The sequence below is a fragment of the Geospiza fortis genome, unplaced genomic scaffold (assembly GCF_000277835.1).
Source record: "Geospiza fortis unplaced genomic scaffold, GeoFor_1.0 scaffold95, whole genome shotgun sequence".
NCBI lineage: Eukaryota > Metazoa > Chordata > Aves > Passeriformes > Thraupidae > Geospiza > Geospiza fortis.
In genome coordinates, this window is record NW_005054333.1 from 5,325,554 (window position 1) to 5,343,629 (window position 18,076).

The 18,076-nt window shown below is 39.8% G+C and overlaps 1 protein-coding gene across 1 annotated transcript in view; it reads left to right on the forward strand.

The window, feature by feature from the left end:
* Positions 1-230: 230 nt before the first annotated feature.
* Positions 231-18,076, forward strand: part of RAPGEF5 (Rap guanine nucleotide exchange factor 5) — a 155,605-nt gene continuing 137,759 nt past the window's right edge. Inside the window, exons 1-2 of the mRNA XM_031057634.1 lie at positions 231-238; positions 1,193-1,304. Of these exons, the coding sequence (XP_030913494.1) occupies positions 231-238; positions 1,193-1,304 (120 nt within the window). The remainder of the gene's footprint in view (positions 239-1,192; positions 1,305-18,076) is intronic.

An 18,076-nucleotide genomic window follows, 5' to 3' on the forward strand; every position in this document is an offset into this window, starting at 1 on the left:
GGCTGGGGGTGTGTCTCCGCAGGGCAGTCAGTGCTCTGGTGAAGTCCAGCGTGACACTGCTGTGGCTGGCAACTGCACTTGCAGGCAGCTGCCCGTGCCTCTGAGCTCTCCCAGTTGTGACTGGAGCCATATCGGGGGGTGGCATTGCCGTCAGATCAGTGGCAGTCAGTCTGGTCAGACCTCACTTGCAGGCCAGTGCTGGATTGTAACCCATCTCCTGAGCAGTCGAAATGAAGAGGTGGGTTAATCCACATGGGGTTGGGTCTGTCTGGGCTGGGAATCGGGCGAGCTGCTGTTTTGTTTCAGTGCACTGATAAACACCTGTGCAGAGAGTTGGGGGGAAGTCAGCATGGTGTGTGTTTGTACCCACATCAATTTTGCAGTACTTTGCCCATGTAAATAAATGATTTCTCTGCATGGGGAAGTTGTTGTGAAATATACCAGGGTGTGAATTTCAAACCAAACTTCCTGGGTGAATGCTTTGTTATAAGAGGATATATAGGCAAGGAAGATAATTAGGATCAAGGCAGGATATAAATTCACAGTAGAATAGCTATTTTTAAGAAATGTGGATTCAGATTCCAGTTTTACAGTAATTTTTTTTCCTCCAGTACATTCAACACACAAAATAAAGAATGACCCTTATGGAGATGCCTAATCATTTTTATTGTTCTGGTGAATTAGTAATCCACCTGGTTACAATCCAAGTTGTCCATATGAACACAGAGCTAAGGGGAATCAGTTAAACAGCTAAGTCTTGCTTTGCCCTAGGAGGATATTTGTGACAGATACCCTTCTTCCAATGAAGAAAGTCCTTTTCTGAATTGAGTAGTTTGTTCCTCATTAGAAGGTTACTACCAAAGAAATGGAGTAAGTGTGCACTGAGGAGGATAGATGCAGTGCAGAACTGCTGCTGGTGGCAGCTTTAGTTTGCAGGCAGGTCTGAAACACTTCTAACAAAACAAATTCATGGCACTTCAGAGAGACACCATGCAGAGAGCAGCCTCAGGTTTACTCTGGTGGTTATTCCTCGCCACTACTGAAAGCATTTGACAAGTGAGCGGTATAACAGTTACTCTGTAAATATTTGCTGTGGGTGAGTTAACATCCCGGTGAGAAGGCTGGGTAGCTCCTGGGCCATGCAGCTCCTCACTTGTGCTTGATGAACCCTTGGTCCTCTCTTGTTTCACAGAGTTCCAGCGAGACTCTGCCTGCTTTTGCTGATGTTCTGTGTTATTGACCAGCAAACACAGTGTGACAGATTTAGTGGTGGTGTCACCTATGGCTTCACCTCCCGGTACCCTGTGGGTCATCTTGTAAAGTCTTTCTTGTACCATCTGTCTTGGTAGGAGGACTGGAGGGAGGATGGTGAGTCTGTGAGGCAGTCTGGAGTCAACCCAGTGGATCTTCTGCTAGGAAGAAATTCTTTACTGTGAGGGTGGTGAGACACTGCAACAGATTGCCCAGAAAAGCTGTGGATGCCCCATCCCTGGAAATGTTCAAGGGCAGGTTGGATAGGGCTTTGAGCAACCTGGTCCAGCAGAAGGTGTCCCTGCCCATGGCAAGGGGGCTGGAATTAGATTGTCTTTAAGGTCCCTTCCAACCCAATCCATTCTATGATTCTGTGACCTTGGATCAGTGGGAGATGCTGTGTGGAGATGCTGTATAGCTGCAGCAGTGTCTTGGTCCCATGTGGAGAGTGGGAATGCTGTGCTCTGCCATCTCTGGGTTTGCAGGGGCTATCCTGCAGATGGAATTACTCAGCAGCATAAGTGCCTAGTGGGGTGTTCCATGGAGCAGGTCATACAAAATTCCAGCAGGGTTGTTAATTCACTTGCTCCCTTTGGAAACAAAGTAGGCTCCTGAAGTGCATGGAGTGTCTCCCTGTATGTGTGATCGTCCAGGGAGCAGTTTGTTTCTGTTAGTAGTATCCTGTGTCGATTCCAGTCTGCTCTGTGCATGTGCCTTTTCCCCCCAGAAATGGACTTCTAGAGGCATGACATTTGTCATGTACTTCTATTTAATCTGATGAATAATTTAAATCCTGAGAATGAAAGTATTTGGAAGAGAAAAGGGATATGTTACAACAATAAAATGCAGCATTTTTATACTTTCCCTTTTAAACATGACCCTAAAATTTTAAGTCTTAAAATAAGGTTGGAGAAAGGAGTAACACTAACATATGAAACAGATTCCTTTTTTTTTTCCCAACTCAACAATATATTTCAAGTTAATCCAAAGTTAATTTTCAGAGGGTTTTGTTTGCTTATGAAAAAACCTAGTCTGTTCTTCCTCTCCAATGACTTTTCTTTGTGCATTTTTACTTGTTCAAACACCAAGCTGAGAGCCTTATTTGTCCAGCTGGTTTTATCAGCAGTGTTGCTCACTTAGGTGAGCTGTTTTCAAGTAAATGCTGACCAGCTGAAATTCTGGCTTGTTTAATTTCCTAGAAAAATATTATGACCCCTGAACAGGGGTTCTGCTTCTGATGCTGACTTGCTCAGGGACTGCCTGCAGTGCAGTTCGCTTCCACATCTATAAAGCACAGATAGTCTACATGTGTGCATGCCTGGGGACTATGGATAATAAAATATAATGGAAGTGTTAAGGGTATTATAATTGTTTTAAGGATGTACTTGACTTCGTGCTGTTCAAATACTTCCTGGGCTTCAGGGGAAAGGAAAGCATTGTGTAGTAGAGGGTAGTATACATAAAAAGAATTGATTACATTTTGAAAATCAGTATGGGGTGAAATAAATTATTTCAATCTGTTTGGACATCTGAGCTCTTATCCCTTCACACTAGACTATCTGAAAGTTGTGACCAGAGATGGAGATAATTGAAAATACAGTGTAACAAAATTAGATTTCCCTCTCAGTTCAGCAACCTCCAAAACTGGAGTGCAAATAAGTATTTTTTGCTTTCTGTCTTGGGATACGTCCAGTACTAATACATATAAAGAACTTGGAGGTGGAAAAGCACCTTGTAGAAAAAGCTGCAGTAACCATCCTGCTTGGATGATTCTATGCTGTGAACAGTAAATATGAATACACTCCACTGCTTCAGTCATTTAGATAAAACGAATGTCCAGTTCCTTGTCTAGGGGAGCCCAATCTTTCTTTTAAAGCTTTTGAACTTTGAACTGTGCATTGACCTTGTCCTTGATGGTTTTTTCCCTTAAATTCATTCTTAGAGCAGGTGTAGCACAGTTATCCAAGATGGCATGGATGATTACATTGCATTTGCACAGTGAGCTGCGAGGTGAAGGTTTACTCATCATCCTCTGCCGGATAAAATAGCAGAAAATGCAACCTTTGCTGTGGTAGCTGGATGTGTGTCAGAGCTTGTGCAGAGGCTGAGGTGGGATCTGTTGCAGTGGGTCATCGTGCCCTGTGGAACTCTTCCCTCCACTATGTCCTTTCTCCAATTCTCTGGAAAGACCCTTCTGTTTCCCAGTTTGCCTCCTAGAGTTATGTGTTGAGTGTATGTGTAGGAGGCATGAGTACTTTGCTTATGAACTCTCTTTGCTGCTCTTCCTGCTGCCTGTTAAAAATATCCTTTTCTCTTATCTTTTCTCTTGTGACTAGTGATGAAATACAGTTCTGTGCCTCTGGAAGCACCAGCAGGGAGGTCCTGCAGGCCACTCCATCATGGCAAAACTCATTTTCACCACACTCAGTTTTATTCTTTATGGACCTAGCACTGGAAGTGCTCAGAAGGAGGAGTAATCATCTTGCACACACAGAAGCACACACCTTTTTAAACACCTCTTCTGCTTTCTAGGTTCACATTTACACACAGATAAATACTCTTATGCATGAGCATCATTGTTGCTCTTTGTCACAATAGTGGATCTGGAAAACCTTTTGGATGTCACGGAGTCAAACCTCATTACTCTGATATTGTGAAAGACCCTGCTGGTCTGTAGAAACCTTCATCATGGGATGTACCTTTTGGCTTGATCAAAGTTGAAGAGATATTGAAGAGACTATTTTATCTTTTGAGACCTTGTAGTTACTTCTGTGAGGTTCCTAGAGATCTTTGGCCAGGCAGATGTTCTCAGACTGTCTTCACCTTAGCTTTGTTTTGAGCAGCTACTTTGCTGTATGTCTGTCAGGTTGTAACTGACTATAGGGTTACAGGTTGAAAATAAACTACAGAAGCTGTGGTACTGCTGCTAAAAGTCCACATGAGTTCAGGATGAGTCTGGAGAAGTTAATGGAAGAGAAATGTATTGAGGATACATAAACCTCATCAGACACAGAAGGTTTCCAAGCTGAAAATAGCTGGAGGGTTGGAGTGCATTAGGGATATCTATCATGTATTCTGGCACTAGCAGTTGTCATGCTGTTGGAGACAACTCCTGTTTGGCAGAGGAGAAAAATCAAACTATATGCAATCTGTTTTAATTAAATGAAGCATCAGATCCTCTCAACCTACATTCTGCTAAACTTTTCTTCATCTCCTGTTAGGAGCTTTCAATTGCTTATGTCATTTAAATAGCTATTCTCTAATCAATTCTTTTGGCAGCTGGGGAGACTATAGTGTTGTTGATGAGGTTTTGCCAGGACATTAGAAATTGGCTGCTGGAAACACTCAGAATTTACTGTCCTTCCTTCCGTGGCTACATCATGGTGGTGGTTGATATTTAGGTTTTGGTTCAGCTGAGCATATAGATCTGCTCTGTACTCAGATAATCCTCCTGCAAATGACTGACATTTATTGCAGTCCATATCCTTGTTGGCAGCTTCTCATCTTCATGGTGCCTGAGTGACCTTGTACTTAGTGCTGCTGAATTACACTCTTTTCCTAATATTGCACTTCTTAAAGGCTCCTAGTCTTCCAGTACACCATTCTGTTTACATGGGTTTTGACAATACCTCCAATTTTGTGCCATCAACACATTTCATTAGCACCTTTATGCTCTTTTTACCAGTCTTGCTAATGAGAAGAAAAGAAAATCATAATAATTTCCCTGGTATCTATGTTTTTATATACTATAGAGACTTTAATTTTGACATTTCTTCTGCATTAAAAAGATGCAGCTATGTTTTGTGTAGATGCTGTACTGGCTGAAAACAGCTGACAAAAGTGCTGGATTGACTCAGTGGGTTGGAAGTTTTATTGTCAGAAGTATTATTGAAGTTGATTGATTGATATTGGTGACATTTTACTTTCAAGTCTGCCACAGAGGTTCTACTCAGTAACTTAATACCCCCATCACTTTAGCAGCTATTAAGTGACTAAAAATAGTTGTGGTAAGTAATCTTGAATTTTTCCTATTGTAACCAGGATTATTATGTATTCTTGCTAGATGTATTCAATTAAGATAATTATCTTTCACATATCACATATAGTATCCTTAAACTTGTCAGGTCTGTGATTGGTGACACATGAATTATTGAGCAATGGATAAAATAGCTTTAGCAACATTGACCATGGTAGCTGGTGGGAAATTTCAGTGCCTCATGTGTTTATTTGCATAATAATTTGTTTCATAGTCAGTCTTCAGTGAATTGTTAAATGAGAATACTTCTTAATTAACCCATGTGTTATGACATCTGAGAAATTATGCCTGGATTTGATTAACTACAGTTGAATGAAATGGAAAGTAAACTCATACTTCTGCCCTAGGAAGTAACCTAGTAAGTTTTGCAGAATGCAAAGCTATTTTTCTCCCTGAGGTTGGGGATTAGCCTGATTGACAGGATGATGCCCACTGCCTGTGGTCTTACACTGGTGCTGGGAGTGAGGCTGGCAATTCCTGGACTGACAGTCAACTGCTTTTTAGCACCCCTGGGAAAGTCCAGATGCAGCACTAGCTGGTGTTGCTGTCAATGCATGGGGAATAGGTGCCATCATGTGGCTTGTGTTCATGGGAGCTGCATAAAATTGACACAGATTCCTTGACACACCAAAAATGCAGCATCTTTCTTTAAACTATGGGAGAGGCTCTGTTTCCTTTCTCTGCTTTGGTCCAGAGCACATCCTGATAAGCCTCTCTTTGACCTGCCTACCATAAACCAGACTTGACTGTAACCCCTTTCCCAGGCTGCAAATTGAGCTCCAGCTGAAAATACCTTGAGATCATTTTGCCTGTGCTCAGACTTTAAGTGCCAATTGTCTTGTGTGGAAAATAAAGCCTTCAGTTAAGGACCGCAGAAGCAAGTTTGATCATCCTTGCATGTTTTTTGTCTGGTTGGACAAGGATCTCAGTGGTTTCACTTTTGGTTTTGCTCCCCTTCCTAAGGGATGTAGCTTGCAGATCCTCAGATGTGGTACTGCTGTGTATGGCTTGGAAACCTATCAAGGAAGTCTATGAAGGAAATAAGATCAACTCCATTGGAAGTAAAATTAGTCTCTTTGCAAAATTTCTGCCAGCATTACATCCTGTTGAAATTCTTGATTTAAAGTGAGCTGATTGTCCCCTTAGTTGCATACTTACAGGAAAACAAACAAAATTCACTTAGTGAAATTTTATACTTTAATTGGTTGGTTACAAACCTGTATTATTGGTTAATTCACACTAGATTTCCCAGCTGCCAGGATGAATGAACAACACCACACTGTACAATTATGACAAACTCTGTTAAGATTTGTATTCAGCTGTTGTTACTTGTATGTCCCCAGTGGCTTGAATTCCATTTGCGCCGTGAGGAAACTGCAAAACAAGCTGTGCATTTTTATACTGATGAAAATGCTGAAAAGACAGTGATAGCTTTTTAAAAAGGGAAAAGAAAAAAGAAAAAAAAGAAAAGCAGAATATGTTGCATTTCTGGGGTATAAACTTTATCCATGACACCTTTTTATTTAAACATTTTTCGTTACACCTGTGTTTTTGGCACCAGTTTAAGGATAAAAAAGAACTCATTTGACCTCTAAAGTTAAAAGCCATGGAAGCAGGATGTAAGTATTTGCAAATTCTAGGCATAAAATGCAGTAGCTATTCATAATTGTCACAATGTCATTTAACTCAGTTAACTTATTGTTTGGTTTGGGTTAGTCTGACCTTGTAAAATTATCCTCTTCTAGACATTGTATTAAGCTAGGGTCAATTATTAATTTAATAATTTAAATCCTGTGGTATACATTTTTTTCTGATTAATTCATTTTTTGAAAGATATTTTCTTACAGAGAGACTCAGTGGTCTAACTGATTAAAAGTCAATATAGTTTTTTTTTACTTTTAGTGCTAAAAGAAAATATTCTGCTGATTGGAGGAGAATCTCTATAAATCAATCTCTATAAATAGGAGTAGATATGTATTCATAGCATCAGTAAGGATCTTCTGCCTTTAGTTTTAGAACTGAATTAACCCATTAAATCTTAAAATGCCAGATTATTTCCTTTTTTGAAATACTGATTGTGAGGAATGCAACTTTTTTTTCTCTTGCTGTTGAGGAGACTGCCTTTTTCCCCCTGCTTCCTGAACCTCATACTCAAGCCTTAATGTAACTGAGACTTAGATGGGATACATGAGTTAGAGCAATAAAGAAAGAAATAGTTGAGGGTCTTTTGTTTAACTGTGGGGTGTGTTTTATCTCTGTGTGTGTGTGTGTGTGTGTGTGTGTGTGTGTGTGTGTTTTATTGTGGTAGCTTCTCCATCAATTGCCTCTTCTGAGCCTCTGTGCAGGTCGTGCATGTATCAGTATCAGCACTCTGACTGTGGAATGAGTGGCACCAAGCAAGGAGCAGTGGCTGCTTGAAATGATACCACTGGTGGAAGAAATGTATGTCAAACCGTGCCCTCCATGATGAAGTACATGGTGGGCAGTTTGTAGGTCAATATTGAGGAGGAGGAAGGAGTATTTTGGGTTAAAAACTGAAACAAACAAAAAAGGACACCAAACCTCAAATCCCCCAGAAAAACCCCAACAGAAAATTGAGGTCCAGACCACTTGTGAACATCAAGGATTTATGATGTGGCTTGGGGGAGAGAGAGAGAGCAGGTGTTTGGGGTTTGTTTATACATTTTTTAAGATGATAAGCATTTAATTGTGGTTTTCTGGCCAAGTTCTCACCAAGAGAACTAGACCCAGTGGACCTAAAACACTTTGTAATTTCAGATGGATGTGGTAATCATTTGCTGCAATAGACTGCTACTGCACACTGCTGAGCAGATGCTTCATTTCATCCCATAGGTGAATGCAGTTCAGTGATACATCAATTGATTTTTAAAATATGGAAAGAAGGGGAGAAAAACAATGCACACACAGAGTTAGCTCTGAAAGTTGCAAAGCTGTTGTTTATTGGGTGGCTGAAGGAATGAGACAAATGTATCACTTAGACCTGCTCTTGATCCCAGCTCATGTACAATCCAGTGCTTTGCTGTGGTCTGTCATTTCTGCAATGCCTGAAGCCTCCTGACAGTAAAAATAAATCTGGGGGTGTGGGCTGTGAGTCTGATGCTGGATCTGTGTTACAGGACAAACTGTGTTGTGTGGTGTTTGTTAAGGAAGGCTGTGGGAGACCCTAAAAGGAACGGAAGAAGAATTTAGTAGTTAGCTGCCAAAGAAGAAAGAGGAGGAAACAACCTATCCCAAACTTAAGCGTGTTTTGACTTGAGCAGGACAAACTGTAGCATCTGTCATAGCTAGCATTGATTTGTGTATGGGAATGCTCTAAAGTAGCCTTCCTTTCATTTTGTTGGGAAAAAGTTATTTAAGAAACAAAAATTAAAAATCCTCTTAGATTTAACTGTTATAAACACTTTTGAAAACTTAAACAGAGTTACATTCCCATTGACCAAGAATGGCATAATTATGTTAAAGTTGGAATTTTGATACTTGAAAAACTTCTACTGTGCAGACCATCTTAAAGTTATACTCTGTCAGCTCAAAAAGTGTCTGCAAATGATTAAAAGACCTGTTCTCTTTCTTCCACAGGTATTGATAAAAACACTCAGCCTGTTGGAGCACAGTAATTCATAAAAAGTGTTTGTGTCTATGGCCTTTGATGGCAATTGCTACAACAAAATACATAAAATACAAAAAATAATAACGGCAGTCAAATTAATATGTCTTTATTTATATTTTTACTATTGTACTGAAGAATACTAAGGGGAACATTGAGCAGATATTTAATCTCTTGTTTGATCTCATTAAACAAAACAAATGAGTTTCAGATTAGTTTTACCAAAGCTATTTATCTAATTATGGCTTTCACTGCACTTGAACGAATGGTTGCAAATCAATAGGTCTCTTAGGTTGCCAGGACATGCATTAATATTGGTGAGTCTCCAAGCTGAATAGCAGGAGTGATGTCTCTTTGTTATTTTTCCATTCAGATATCTGTCCTCAGTTTATACAGTGTATGCATAAACTGAGAATTTACCTGAAGCCCTGCTTAAAGAGTTCCATTTATAAACTGATCATTTGCAATTCAGTGTGGCAAAAAATATTTACACTGTACTGGTGGAGGTTTTATTTCAGAAAGCCAAAAGCAATTCTTTCAGAGGAACCTAGAGTAGAGAAAAACATACTGAGTAGGTCAAGATGATGGTTCATCTTGTCCTGTACCCATAAATTATAAGGTTAATCTAACAGGTAACAGTTTTAGCCATAAATATAATGTTTCTTGTGATTTCAAGAGAGCGTGTGGGCAAATGTTACATTGCCTGTCTCCTACACTATTTTTTTGTTTGTTTTGGATTTTCTTTTTGTTTTTGTTTGGTTGTTTGTTTTCCCCCTAGTTTCACATAGTCAGATAGTTTATACTCTGGTGCTGGGGGCTTGTTAACATTAACCACTTTAGTTACAGCTTTTCATGTTGTGCATCTGCAAAGCCAGTCTTTTAATGAATCTGGATAGTGTTTTGTTTTCAGACTCATCTTGGAACATAAATTCACTAAGCTTCTCTGTGGGATCTGGTGACAATAACTTTACAAGGGAAGGAAAACTGAGTTTTGTTTTAGTCTGTTGTTGATGAAAACATTTAGTTTTGATCAGTTTTGAATATTCTACCTTTAATTTCAGGGACCCTTCTTCTGTTCCTATGAGGCAGGGAACTTCCAACTTCTGTACATTTAACTTTTTTATTCTTTTTTACAGCTGTTTTTCAAGCAAGCAATTCCAATCTCTCTAGATCACTCCTTCCATGCTGTAATCATTTTTGTTACCTTGTTTTGAACTCTGTCTGCTTCTGCAGTGTCCCTTTGAACTAGTGATGGCTTGTGCTGAATGTAATATCCTAGATGAGCTGCACCACTGTTTTATATAAATCATGCAATTTCCTCCCTCTCCCCATCATGTAGGATTTTCATCCTGACAATCTGCTATCTCTGCAGAGCTCCTGGGGCCACTGATTAGTTCTTCACACAAAATGTCTTCCCAGTCATTCAGGTTGCTTTCTTTTAGCTGATATAAATAATTTAAAGCAGCATAAATTGTCAGCATACTTTTCCTTGCTTTTGATGTGGATAAACATAATTTAGCACTGTTTACTTGCCTACCTTGACTAGGTCTGTTTGAAGCTGTTTATAGGCTTCGGATTGTGATTAACCAAATTTGTGTGAGCAAAATTTGCTTCTCTTGATGCTGACATCATAAATATGTTTCATGAAACAGCATCCAGCCTAGGATACAATGTTGGGGCATCTTTGTGTTTTCCTTTTCAAAATGAAAACAGTCCGTTTAATCCTGCACTTGTCCTTGGTTATTTCTGTGTTTTTGATTAACCACACTGTTTTGTCTACACATGGAGGGCTGCTTTAGCTCCCTTTGAGGAGTTTTCTATGTTAGGGTGAGCCCATAGTGTCCTTGTGGAAGCTGGAGGTACAGCTGTGGAGTGTTGCTGTGTAGGTGGTCTCTGAACATAGGAGAAAAGCAGAGAAAAGCAGCTGATAGCACGTCAGTCTTGAGTTTGTTGCAGCATGCTCTGTCAAAGGCTTTGCTGCTCTTCTAAGGAATGTGAGAATATTCATGACCACTGAAGCTCCTGTTTGGTGGGTGGACAAGTGTTAGGGAGGCTTTCCACAGACTAGTAACCAACAACATTGTCAAGTAACCTCAGAGCAGAGCTCTCTGCAAAGGTATCTCTTGACTCTGCTCCTATCACTATTTTTTAAAAAAACTCTAGTGATGGAGTGGAAAATAAGTTGTTAAGAAGTGCTACTGCTCCAATATATCAAAGAAGAAAGACCAGTGAGGAAAGGTGTTGTTTTTTTTCTTTTAAAAATAATTTCTTTTTATTTTTCTTCTTAGGTAACTTTATGGCAGAACTGCTATTAGGAACAAACCTATCTAACAGGTAAACCAGCAAAGACTTTTGAAGAATGTCACATTACAGACATTTCTTCTTTATTCTTGTAAAGCACTTCATTAAGAACAGAGACACAAAATGTCCTTGTAGTGAATAGTCTTTTGCATTTAAGCAGAAAAGTGTAGCTAACAGAGCAACGCTGCTATTAAATCAGAGTTGTGGTGTGATTAAAAACAATATGAACTTAGGATCTTTGAGAATACATTTATTTTGGCTGTAGAAAAGTACCTACTTCAGTTGTTTATTAATAGCAAAACATGTTACAGGAAAATTTATGGCAGGATGGTGGGAGTTGATAAGGAAACATCACATTTGCTCCTTCTGCAAATAAAAATAATTCCAAGAAACTATCCAGAGACAATAATTTCTTGTTAAAAACTGCTCCTGGTCACTGAAAAGCTAATGGTAAATTTTGTGAAACTTCTGAAACTGAAAACCTGATTTTACTTTTTTAAATTTTGAGTTAAGCAAGAAAACAGACTGCATCTTTATCCCTTGCTTTAGCAGTTCTTGGTGTTGTCTGACTTTTAGAAACAAAGCTAAATGCTGAGGGTCTGTGACTCATCTTTTCAGCCTGAGCCAACTCCAGCTTCAGTATGTGTATGCTTGTTTCTTTATACCATGACTTTTTCCCTCCAAAGTTAGTCATTGTTATCTCTTGGCACAAGTGAAGAGGTTAAAAACGTCAACAAGCATGAGGCATGCTAAAAACATGCAAACAAACCTCCCATGTAATCTTCCAAACCCCAGAGTGTTTCCATTCCCATTACTTTGTTGTTCATGAACCCATCTGATCTTTTGATCGTATCCTGATGGAGGGAGCAGGGAGGTGAATTCCAAGGCAAGGGTTTATTGACCAGGAATAATGTCCTAGAGGCCCTCTTCAGTTGACTTCTGCTGGTGTGTCCAGTTTCCAAAAAGGACATTATGGCATTGCATAAAGAAAAAACAGAAAATAGACTAGATAGAGGTAAAAAATTTCTGTTCTTTTTTTGAAAACTTTGCATTTTGAAGGAGTCTCTGTGTGTGTATCTATGTACCAAACAGTTTTGTAAGCTCCTTTTAATTTTGGTACAGTTATTTCTAGTGCTGGACAAGCTACCAAATAGATAGTTAACCCATAGGCTTAGGCTGGTTTGGATAAAATGGATGAAGCCCTTGTGGTTTGTGATGGTTGATCCATTGAGATAAGGACAGTTTGAAGTGACCTCAAAAAACAGTGTGGGAAAAGATGGAGCAGTGAGCAAGGTGATGGGAGTGAGCATCAACTGTTTTTTGAAGACAGTATCTCAAAATGAAGGTCTCTTACAGCAAGTGGTGATTTGCCATCAGTCTGCTCTAGGGCCAGACTTTAACCCCTGGGTTATGTGTCCTTGCTGCAGAATACGTGATGGAGCTGGACGGGTTTTGGAGATTGTCATGGTGAAGAGGTTGGAAGAGTTTGAACAGAAATTGCCTACTTTGCCCAGGCTGCTTTGCTGAATTTATGAGAGTAAACTGAGTGTCCCAGCAGTCTGCTAGGATGTCACTGACATCGTGCTTTTTGTTAGTGTTCCTGGGAACGCAGATAGAATATCTCTGTTGCTCTCTGACAGATCAGTCACTCTGGAGGGAGCAATGCCATACACTTTGGATAATTTTTCTTTCCTGATTTCAATCTAAATTATAATTTTCCATGTGCATATTGCTTGAACCAACTTTTCAAGACAGCAGTTCCCCATCTCTCCCACCTCCTGCTTTGCGTAGGTCATGAAACATTTGCCTGACTTAAAATGATGTTTATTAGTGACTTTGAGAACTGAGTAGGCTGGTAACTAGGATACAGTGGGTAAGTGAAAGGAGGGTAGCAGCATATTGAAGTGATCAGTGTTGCAAGCGTTGGCTGTGATGCAGAATATTGAAGAACAAGAGAGTTAAGTCTCTTTGCCCCTAGGCCTGAAAAAATGTGATCAGTCTTTACTTCCTTTTATTCTCATGGGACAAAGCACTCCTTCAAGGATCTTAGGATCAAGATTTAACATGGTGAAGCAGAAGAAGGTGGCTCAGTTCTATGTTGCTTTCCATGGGTAGATAAAGGAGGACTCTGATGAGCCCTGGACGCTGGTCCAAGGGCAAGAAGGGTTCAGCTTCAAGCAGCACACCAAATGCATGATCTGCTCCTTAGTCTGGTAACCAGAAGCTCCTCCAAGTGTGCTGTTCCTAGCGCTGGCTGCCAGGCCTGGCTGTCCTCAGGTGGTGGAAACGTGACCCTGTAGAAAGGCAGTGATGTGTGAGTCCTTTCCTCTGATTGTACTATGGCACCAGCAGACAGTTCTGCTGGCTCTTTGAGGTTGCTCTGTTCAGGATACACTCAGCTGTACTTTGGCTGTGAGTAATGCAGGGGTTATTCTGCTTTTCTTTTGTATGCCCTGGTCACACAACTGATAAGCAAGCTGCTGTTCACATTGTGTCCCTCTGCTTCACTCTTACGTGTTCTAATGAGCATTTCTTTAAAAATAGTTGCAGTGCTACTGCTGCTGTCTCCAGTGAGGGATGAGGTGCTCTCCTGGGTGGTTATCTCAGATTCTGCAGGTGCAGGCTGCCTTGTGTATATTTTGAAGCAGCCTTGAAAAAGTCATCCACAATTTTCAAGCCAAAAAACTTCTGGTTCAAAACAACAGTTCTCTGGAGGAGTAATTTTGCTTTCAGCACCTGACGTACAGAGATCTTTTGAAACCTTAGAGAGTTCAGCCCCTTTGTCAAGAGACACATCTTACACAGACATATGTGTTCAGTTCCATAACATGCAATTCACCTCAGATCCCTGCTCTGCTGTAATACTGTGGACTTTTTTCCACTGCACACATGTTTTTCATGCTAATTAGACTCAAGCAGTTTTCTTCTTTTGCATATGCTTTTGAGTATGAGAATAAGATTGACTAGGATATAGATATCATATGGTAGGACTTCTGTTGGGATGGAAAACTAGATAATAGTTGCAAATGTAATTAAAGGTTAATTAATTCAGATAATTTGATCAGATGTAGAAAGTAGAAAAATCTTCTAATCTTTGACTCTCAAATTGTGAGGGTTTTTTTTCTATTTATGGAGTAACATCTTTCTTTTGTAGGGGAAAATGTGCCTTAAAAGTCATTTAAAGGCTTTATAATGCATTTTTTAAAATGGAATAAAGGGATAGGAACTTTCTGCTTTAAATGCTAGGTCGAGTTTTGCTGGAGGGAAATTATTGACATCATGGGGGACAACAGACTGATGTGGGACAAATTGAAGCAAGATTTTTTTGTTTGTTTGTTTAGTTAGGCTGCCTAAAATAGTTCTTTCACAGGTACTTTCTCCACAAAAGGTTTAGTGCAACACAGTTTGATATATTCTTTTTCTGTGAATTTGAGTGGGGCTATCATTTCAGAGTATGTTAATCTTGCCATAGTATCTTGTCAAATTTTGTGGGTTTTTGTTTAAACTGACTTTGGCTGTACATCTGAATGTAGTCTAAGCCTGAGGAGAGGTGCAGGGATCACGTCTGAAGGCCCACACTGTCTTGAAAATAAATAACAAATGCAGAGAGCCCTAATAGGACAGATTCTATTTGTGATATTTTCAGAAGTCTATTGTTGGACCAAGGCCCTACCTTTCAAAACTGGAGGCCAAAAAGAAAAAATTTCCTGGTACCAGCTGGAAAATCTCAAGAGATAAAGAAAACCCTTCCCCATAGGGATCAAACTTCCTGCAGCAGTAGGAAGAAGGACTAGTAGACTTAATTAAATTTAGAGTGACTAAATCTGCAGCAAGAAAATTCAAAATAATACATCATAAACCTGATGTGACATATCCATGTGCTAATAATATCAAACGTGTGCAAACAATTGTTTGTATGAATAAAGAATGAAAATAAAGATATATATCAGAAGAAAGGCAGGTAATTAAATTTAAGGATAAAGAATATGATTAAGGAAATCTTCCTCATTAGGGTGAAAGTCTTGCCTCGCTTGAAAGACTGTGTTCCTTTCTTGAACCTATTTTCACAAAGGAGGTTCCTGTCTAAAGATGCCTGAACTGTATCTGTGACCTTGTGGGGGTGCTGAGCACATCTTATGAGATTAATTTGGACAACATATGTAATTTGTATTATTTGGTTTTGGTTTTATCATACTAAGTAAAATTTGCATATTTTAGCTACTTGACACTTGGGCAGTTTTACTGAGGCAAAAAGAGATACACAAAACTCATCTCTGTCTTGCATATATATTTTCTGATTCTGTAACCTCTCAGTCTGGTGAAAGCTAAATTTACCTCAGCAGCTTTTAGTGGTTACTCATATATTCTAGACTCTTCATGTTCGAATCATATTCCATATCTAATGGTTATTGCACAGTGCTTTCCACATTGCTTTATGTGCCAAGCAGTTGGGATTGAATGATAGGCATGCAGTGCTTTCTGCTACATTGAAAAATTCAGATATTTTTGAACTGCTGTGTTTCTCAGGTCCCTTCCCATCTCAGATGTGACAAACCTCCCTTTGGAGTGGTTTGCACTTGAGTTTTCATTTTTTCCTGCTTTAATGGCCAGACTAAAGATTTGTAAAGTGATCAGAGTTAGTAGATCTCACTCTGCAGACTGTTTGAAGGTGCTGGTAGCTGAGTTCCAAGTATTTCTGAGGCTTTGCCAAGAGCAGTTGAGGAGTTCCTGATCTATTTTGCCAAAAAATTGCTTGTGTGATCTAAGGGAAAACTTTATTCTTTCTTTGCATATTGAGTGCTTTTCAGCTATCTGTACAGCAAGGCATTGGCTGCTTCATGAAACTAAGTAGTTATGCTTTAATAGTTTTCCCCTACAAAAAAGTAAATTACAGCTGTTCTTCTGGAAGTGGTTAAGAACTCCCACTCTCTGGTTCATAGTAGGTTGGCACTGGTTTGTGCCAAGAGCTACTGTCAGTGAAATTATTATTGTTCCCAAGAGGTCACGTAACGGAGCGCTGCCAACACAAACCACGGCGCTGCAGATCCTCAAACTGTTAAGGCTGCAATGCAAAATTCTTTAAGCAGAGCTTGTTCACCCACCCTCAAGGCTACTCCTGCTCTCAGAAAACCTCAGAAGCAAGAAAAGCAGGTGTTGGCAGTTTTACTCTAGATTTGTTGTGTTTTAAATGTCCCATAGGTATTTGAACTTGGAGTGGGGCTGCCCTGGGTATGTGGAGGAGAGCTTGTGAGCTTCTAGCCCTTAGCTGGTAGCAGATTTTTACCTGTGGGTCTCAAAGTGCTTCCAGAGCCTGCTCATGGTCGTTCCCATTGCATGGGAAGGGAAATGCCTCACTCAAGGTGGTGACCACACCGTGTTCAGGAATAAAACTGAGGTACACTGAACAGTCTGGTGCTTTTCCCAGTGGGCCGCTTGTGAAATCAGAAAATCAGTTTCAAGAAACAAAGAGGAAATAGTTTGAATGTCTTGTACCAGAAGTGAGTAACTGCTCTCCTAGAAGGAAAAAGGGTTGGGAAATTACTGGATGACCTACCTTCTGTGCAGGCAGTGGTAAAAGCAAGGCTCTCTGGGAGCAGGGACATAACATTATAGGGACATTAAAAACATACTTTGTGCACTTGTACACCCAATCATGGACAATCTGTGTGCAACCTATTAAAAGAAAATTTTAAAAAGTTTTCAGAAAGACAGGCATTTTTCAAACAGTAAGCTAATGCAATTTACTGGGAGGTATTTTCATAAATCATAATCAGAGCACAGAATTTTAATTTTGTCTTTTTGTACTTGAAACATTAAAGATCCTTTAGTTATTGAAAACTATAAAAGTGTGTCTTTAATTACAAATTGCTTCTGAATGAATTAAGATTTTAATGGATTTTCTTATTCAATAATATATGCACTCTCTATTGACATTTTTAGCCATTTGTCGTCATCATTCACAGCTGATTTGATGACTATTTGCTAATATTTGGGGTTTTGTTCCTGCATCTGTGTTCACTGAAATAGCTGCAGCAATCTTGGATATTTTTGCTCTTCTGCTGTTTGCTAGAGTTCTTGTGGCAGAGGTGAGCATTCTTGCAGCTGGGTTTTGCGGGCAGTTCATCTGAAGGCTCCTGAGCCTGTGCTGGCAAAAATCAAGTACCCAACCATGCTGGTTTTGCCTGACACCAGAGAGGGAACGTTTAAACTTACACCTACGTGGTGGGTGGTTGGCAGTGACAGGCAAGATGAATCACTTAACTGATTGTCTGCATTAAAATTTTTATTATATTTAATCTCTGAAAAATGTGGCTTGCTGAAGGTCAGGTTCTGGCACCACTGTTATCTGCAGTAATGTTGACAGCTGGGGTACCTCAGCAATTGAGACCTGGCACAGTGGGTAATGTGACAGGGAAAAGTTTTGGTGGAGGGCTAACATGAAAATGTGTGATTTTAGGAGCCTCTTTTTAAATGCAGAATGTACCTAGAAATGTACTGCTGGTTGCCCTGAAGCTTCACAGACTTTTTCTCCCATGCCTGGTACAGTCAGTTGGACCAGCAGAATTGAATTGTCTGTGACTGATGGAGCCGGAGACAATTACAGAAATATCTGGGTGCTAAGGGAACTCCAGGAGATTGTTTGGTCCAACCCCTGCTCTGTGCAGGACAAAATTCAAAGCCAGAGAGATTGTGCAGGACACTGTCTGGTAAAGTTACAAAAACTCCAGGAAGATTTTATAATCTGAGCATTTATTCTTGTGTTTGACACACAATTTCCTCATAAATTTCTTTTTACTAATGCATGCTTGTAAGTAATGCTTCCTGGCTTTCAGAATGTCTTTGCTAAGTAGATGTGCTGTGCT